Source organism: Pyxicephalus adspersus, chromosome 6, assembly GCF_032062135.1.
Source record: "Pyxicephalus adspersus chromosome 6, UCB_Pads_2.0, whole genome shotgun sequence".
In the NCBI taxonomy this organism is placed as follows: domain Eukaryota; kingdom Metazoa; phylum Chordata; class Amphibia; order Anura; family Pyxicephalidae; genus Pyxicephalus; species Pyxicephalus adspersus.
This window is the reverse complement of record NC_092863.1, coordinates 82,665,602-82,672,063: the sequence shown is the minus strand read 5'-3', so window position 1 is coordinate 82,672,063 and position 6,462 is coordinate 82,665,602. Positions and strand designations below refer to the sequence as shown.

General features: G+C 38.9%; 1 protein-coding gene across 6 annotated transcripts in view; it reads left to right on the top strand.

Moving 5' to 3' along the window:
- Positions 1–6,462, top strand: part of KIF2A (kinesin family member 2A) — a 47,807-nt gene that overhangs the window by 16,798 nt on the left and 24,547 nt on the right. For 2 of the 6 annotated variants that reach the window (XM_072416373.1, XM_072416377.1), the window contains exons 3-5: positions 1,004–1,123; positions 3,360–3,414; positions 5,333–5,455. In XM_072416373.1, coding sequence (XP_072272474.1) covers positions 1,004–1,123; positions 3,360–3,414; positions 5,333–5,455 — 298 coding nt within the window. The remainder of the gene's footprint in view (positions 1–1,003; positions 1,124–3,359; positions 3,415–5,332; positions 5,456–6,462) is intronic. The other 4 variants (XM_072416375.1, XM_072416378.1, XM_072416376.1 and 1 more) reach the window with 3 other exon arrangements.

Genomic DNA, 6,462 nt, shown 5'->3' with positions numbered 1-6,462 from the left:
AGTGCTCCAGGGTCTGCTCAGTGCTCCAGGGTCTGCTCAGTGCTCCAGGGTCTGCTCAGTGCTCCAGGGTCTGCTCAGTGCTCCAGGGTCTGCTCTGTGCTCCAGGGACTGCTCAGTGCTCCTCATTAGCTCAATGCTGCTGGAGCAGCTCCATTCCTTTGTAGCTCACTGTGCATTGGTCACACCATGGCCATTTTTATAATATTAGATATGTTTTTGCAATAAACCTTTATTTGAAAATATTGTCTATTCGTCCTAAATTCATTTGCAGAATAAACATTTAGTAGAAATTTCCGTCCTATCAGTTTCAGAAATAAATAAAATACCCTTTGATCACATCAGAATCTTAGGGCTGTCCACTGTCTCAAGCTATGAAATTAGCCCTCCATATCTTTGTCCTGGGACTACAGATTGAATACTTGGTATGTTGTCTTTTCTGGTAGATCGACGGGTAGATCTTTTGTGGGATAGAATACTTTAATATTAATAGTTGGAAAAGGCCTACAGATGTATCCATCTCCAAACTGTACAGGATAGAGGAAAGCTAACTAATAAACATTCACAGATGAGATAAGGACACCTTTTTTCCCATTATTAATACTAAACAGGATTTATGTAGCGCCAACATATTACGCAGTGCTGTACATTAAATAGGGGTTGCAAATGATAGATACAGACAGTGACACAGGAGGAGAGGACCCTGCCCCGAAGAGCTTACAATCTAGAAGGTGGCGGTTAAGTTTCATTGGATGCTGTGTCCTTGATTACTGGTTGAACAAGAATGCCTATGTGTTGGGATGACTTTTAGTTAAGGTCATCCTGCCCTAATCTAATTTTAAAAAAAAAATATAATGTGTCTTTTGCAGGTCAGTGTGTTGGGGAGTTGTTGGTCCTCTACAGCCAGCTGGAAAATAACCCCACATAATATTTTTTGTTTGTTTTGCCTATAAACTGACAGCAGTCTTTAAAAAATGTGAATATCGTTCTTTATTTTTTTTTTTAGATTGATTTGGACAGTATATTTGCTCTTAACCCTGATCTGGCCCCAGATGAAGATATTGAACCCAGCCTTGAATTGCCACCTCCACCTACCCCTACCACAAAAGTGAACAAAATCGTCAAGGTCAGTCCCTATGTTGGGCCATTAAAGCACAACCCCAAAGCTGCATTTTTTTGCTGTGTTGATGGTGTTTGTGGGCTGTATATATGTTTGCCACTATTGTTACTCTATATAACCTTTCTCTCTCTCTGTATATATATATGTGTGTGTATATATGTATGTACAGTATTCATGCACTGTGTATATGGGCTGCAATATGAGTGAATATAGAACTGTATATATGATTTTTGAAGGAAGGGGGTTGGGAATTTGTATCTGTATACAAGATAATATATGATGTGTATTGGCTAGTGTTGGCCAATATGACTAGGACTATGTTGTAGGAATAACCTATGTGTATGTATGAGTGTGGGAATTTCATATATTTTTGAATTGTGGTAAAGTTAGAAACCACAAACTGCATACTCTTATGTACATATCAGTAAGTTTGCTGACATTACATATTTTAATATCCATAGAATAGAAAGCAAACACTGTTAAACATCTGTGCATACCCAATGCCGTTCCAAACAACTGGTTTACATTATTTTGTATCCAGGAGCTGCACATTCTTTCCCTCAATACCATGGGTTGCTCACTCACCACTTTGTTTGGCCTCCAGGAGCAAGGACAATGTGGTCAATGTGAATCCCAGGTCACAACTTGGACCCTTTACAGAATTAAGGATTCCCATGACACCCCATTGTGACAGTGCGGAGTGCCTAAATAGCCAAACACCATCACTGTTATATGTGTAAGGACGGGGAGTATTTTTCATGATCCCTCCATACTCTGAAGTAATGGGTATTTCCTTTGCTTCTGATGACTGAGCTGCTTGATATATCTGCAAAGTGAGATTGCTAGGTTTACAAGATTTGAAGTGATATTTGGTGATATTATTATTGTGCTGCTAGATGGAGTGGACCTGGGGCCCTTCAATGTATGCATATGCCTGCAATTTCTTCCTCTGTTCTGTAAATCTTTCTCCACTTTTACTGCTGGTTCTTAAATATCCCCATATCAGGGAAGCAGCTTAGCATTAGGAAGCAAAGCCTTGTTTCTCTCCCAGGATGTCCTCTTCCATACATTTTAACTTAATGCATGATAAGTCAGTAATGAAGAGACAAGCTGCGGTGACTGGTCCTTTGCCTCCTACCTCTCTTTTTGGACACAATTTACAGTTTAGACAATGACCACGTCTGTCTTTATTTTTTTCTCTTTTAGGGTTTTTGTTTTCTTAAATGACTTGTATTTAATGGGTCATATGTTTTTGTTTATTGCACCTCTATTGTATTGTAAAAAGAATTATCACAGCAAGGCTACTTAATGCAAATGTTTTCCAAAGCTGGACTAAAAAATGTGGAACTAAAATTCCACAATAAGGCAGGTCATTTTTCCATAAAGGGACAGGCAATGCCTCTTCTGCAAAACCCCCCCCCCCCCCCCACCTTGTCTGATCATGCTTGGGTATCTGTCAAAAAATTGAGCTGTGCATGCGCAACTGTAGCTTTGGTTGTCAGGATACCTACCGGTTCTCCTGCACATGCTGGGAATGAACGAACCCCCATTCACCTGTCCGGGAGTAATGTCATCACAGCCTAGCCAATCAAGATGGCCAAAGATCTTCTTCAGGATGAGGAGAAAGACCATGCGGCTCCATGCCAGGTGATAGGCTGATTCAGTTTTGTTCCCCTTTGAATGAACCAATCATTGTTGACCTCTCCTATTTAAATTGTTAGTTTACTGGCTACTTTGCTAATTCATTGGTTTCTATACTATTGCCTTTGACCTGGAACAAGTATAGAGCAAAGAAATTACTTTTTTTATTTGCAGCATGCTTGTTACAGGTCATGGACTTAGAAAGATTAAATTCACACATAGGTAACTGGAATTTTCAGCAGGTCAGCAATGGTCCTTTTCCTATTTCTGTTCATTTTTCTATTTGAGGCAAAATTCAGGTTCTCTTAAAACAAAAACCACCAAGCCCACTTATGCTCTACTGATACTTTTCCTTGCAAGGCTGGGTTTAGATATGCGTTTGCTCCTACACAGAGTTTATCCCCCATATTCAGAAATGCTCAGGCTTAGTAGGTGGGTATTCAGCCTAGCAAAGTAGAAATTACATTTAGGGAATTGTAATGAGTGCAGAGATATATATCGTCTACAAGGTGTTGGATTCATAGGTTTGTAGAACAGGTACATTTGCCAAAGTATGAGAAAAAAAAGCTTTTTTTTTTGTTTTTTTTTGTTTTTCTTTTAGAATCGGCGCACTGTAGCTCCAGTTAACAAGGAAACACCTGCAAGGGACAATAGAGGTAAGGTTGGAAGAGATCAGTGCCTCCCTTATGTGACATCACTTCCATCTGTTACCTGATTGTATGGATGTCTCTGTTTAGTATGGGGGCGGGTTCCTTTGTCATTCAGCTGCTTATAAATAGCCATTGAAAACGCCAAAATAATAGGGGTTTTAAGATGTGTTGCAATAGTAAATTTGATATCTTAAGGGTTCTACTTTTCCCATATAACATAGTACAGTCTGTGGCTTCATAATTTGCGTTCCAGGCAGATGCTCATTGTGTTGTGCAGGAAATTTACTTTGCAAAATCATTGTAAACTACCTGGTAAAGAAGCCTGTGCAGAAATGAAACTAAAACTACAGGGAAGTGGATACAAGACCAGTTATTCTGCACAATGAAGGGTAAGCAGGAGGATTTGTTTTTTTTTTTGCACAAATCTAACAAACTTCATCTAAAATTAAAAAATTGGTTGGACATTGTGCATTTAATCTGGCTGCAGTTGCTGGGTTCCTAATTATCCATTTACAGTCTACCTATCCCACAAGGCCCTAGTAAAGGCATCACTCTTTCTAATGGATATATATTTTTTTCTTTTTTGAAATACCTCTCATCCACATTTCGTTGCACAGTAATTTTAGGCCTGGAATAGGGGGGAATTGATGTGGAACCCCCCAAGTAGGTTGACTGTAACTTCTTGATCTGAACAAACCCCTGCAGTTTAGAAAGCTCATCCTGTTGCTGTACATAAGGTGTTTATTGCACTTTGGAACCTGGAATAGTTCTCCCATAAGGGGGTTGCTGCAGTTCAGCAATAATTTTACTTAATTAGAACCTCCACCATGCCTGCAGTCCATCACCACATCTTTATTTCCCGACCAACCTTAATCATGACTTGTGTGACTGACCCTTCCTTGGCCTTTTCAGTGTTTTCCATTTATGCAGTACTGTGCATTTCAATTTTTTTTTGTGGGTAGAGTGTTGACAATCCTGTTGACATTTTTTGTTGTGTCAAAGTTGGCCCACTCTTTCACATTTGTTTTTGGTCAGTAAGGATGGGTCAGCCAAGTGCATAACCCTACCAAGACCACCAACACTGGGATTTGAGGAAACCTCTTAAACGGTTAAATAAATTTTCAAATGAGAACTCTTAACTGTTATGAAGAGTTCACCCCAGGGAACAATAAAGGAAACAAAGTATTCAAATAAATTATTATTCTTTCTGAGACAAACAAAAGTTGCATTGCCCCCCATGAAAATGCTAGCTTTTTGGCTACCATGATTAGTTGGCTCTAAACTAAATGCTATAAATGAAATATGCACTCCTAATGTACTTTGTTTTAGGGCAGAAATTCAAAACTGATTGAATCTAGGTTTGGATAAGTTATTAAAATTTAGCGCTTTACAAAGTCCATCGTCCTATCTGAATTTTTTGTAGGATGTTCTGTAATGACAGCTCTCCTATTTTGGTTATGGGCAATTCTATTTAAATATTAGGGAAGTACTAAGTAATGAAGAACAAGGATCTTGCAGAAGTTTTAGTTTATTTGCTTGGTGTACATTACAGTTCTGAAAAGAGAATAAAGAATTTGCCAATCACAGGCTCTGTGTAATGTCCCCACCACCCTCCTTTGTCATGTGTAAGGGGTGGTGGAGGCATTGTGTATGTTTGTAAACTTTCCCCAAACACAGAAATGATATAAAAACTTAGTTTATTCTTGTTAGCAGTCCTGCATTTTTATATTTGGTATATGTTAGAACAAATGATAATGTATGGTTTCATTGCTGTGCTGCTTAGATCTTGATTTTCTTTGTTCAAGGTATGTGAAAGCATTAGGACCATACCATGCTTGTTTTCAGTTGACTTTCAATGCATTACAGATTTACCTAATTCCTACCTGCTCTTTATCAGTCTAATGATATCTTTATTCCTTTGCAGCAGTCAGTTCAGCCCGGGCACGGCCAAGCCAGCCAGTAGAACCACCATCCTCCGCACAGCAGAATGGTAGTGTTTCAGATATATCTCCAGATCAACCTGGAAAAAAGGACTTTGGCCCTCCTTGTATGTAACACATGTCTAGGATTGCTTCATATTCAATGTGCACCTTCATATTCAAATAGAAGTCATGAGCGCCTAATTTAAGACCACCCAGCATAGCATTCTCATGGTCGTACATATGAAGCATCTGCACCTATGTCTATTGTAAGCTACATGATCCCATTTCCTGCTGTTAGTGACATTGTAGCCCAGATAGCATCCCTATTAATGAATTGGCAGATTCATGTGCATGAAATCTAATATGAAGGGCATCTTGCATGTTAAGTCCAGATGGTTTCTTGGTGACTGTGGCTGGTATGTGTATGGGTATGTCCCAGTGAGTTAATGGTTTCTGTGTATTGGTGATATAAATAGTGTATGGACTTGTCTTCATTTTAGGTCACTTTTTCTATTTTAAAATAATCCTTTCCGTTTCAGTGACATGTTTGAACTCTTCTTTATAAAAGTTTAGGGTATACATACACTTTATAGGATTAAAAACTAGTAGCAATCATATTGTGCCTGGACTCATTCTTGACACCTATACTGTGTAGTTCTGGTTGCCTTCTTTGAAGCTCCTTTCTACATGTGTGGGGTGCTAGCATACATCCACACACATGAATACTTCTGACCTCCAGTCTTCCCAGACCCATAGCTTATATTGTGTTAAATAACTAGTGCCTAATAATCTATTTACTTGGCACCTTGCTTGGAAGAATGGTGTCAGCAGTGCCCGGTATGCTACAATAACTGCATCCCCCATTCCTTTGCTTTGAGACAATCTATACCAACGTAGGTTGTTCGCATCATGGCAGTAAATTGAAATAAAATATTCCACAGCTTGTGGTGAATGCCTCGTGTGTATTTAAAGTGGACCTAAATGTAACATTGAACGTTTAAAATAGTGAAGAAACTCAATAAAATACAAAACACAGCACACTAATATGTGCATTGGTGTGTTTTGCTTTAGGATAGCACAGTCCACGAAAACCATGCTTTTTGCACTTTTTAAAAACGTAGCTCATAGCAAT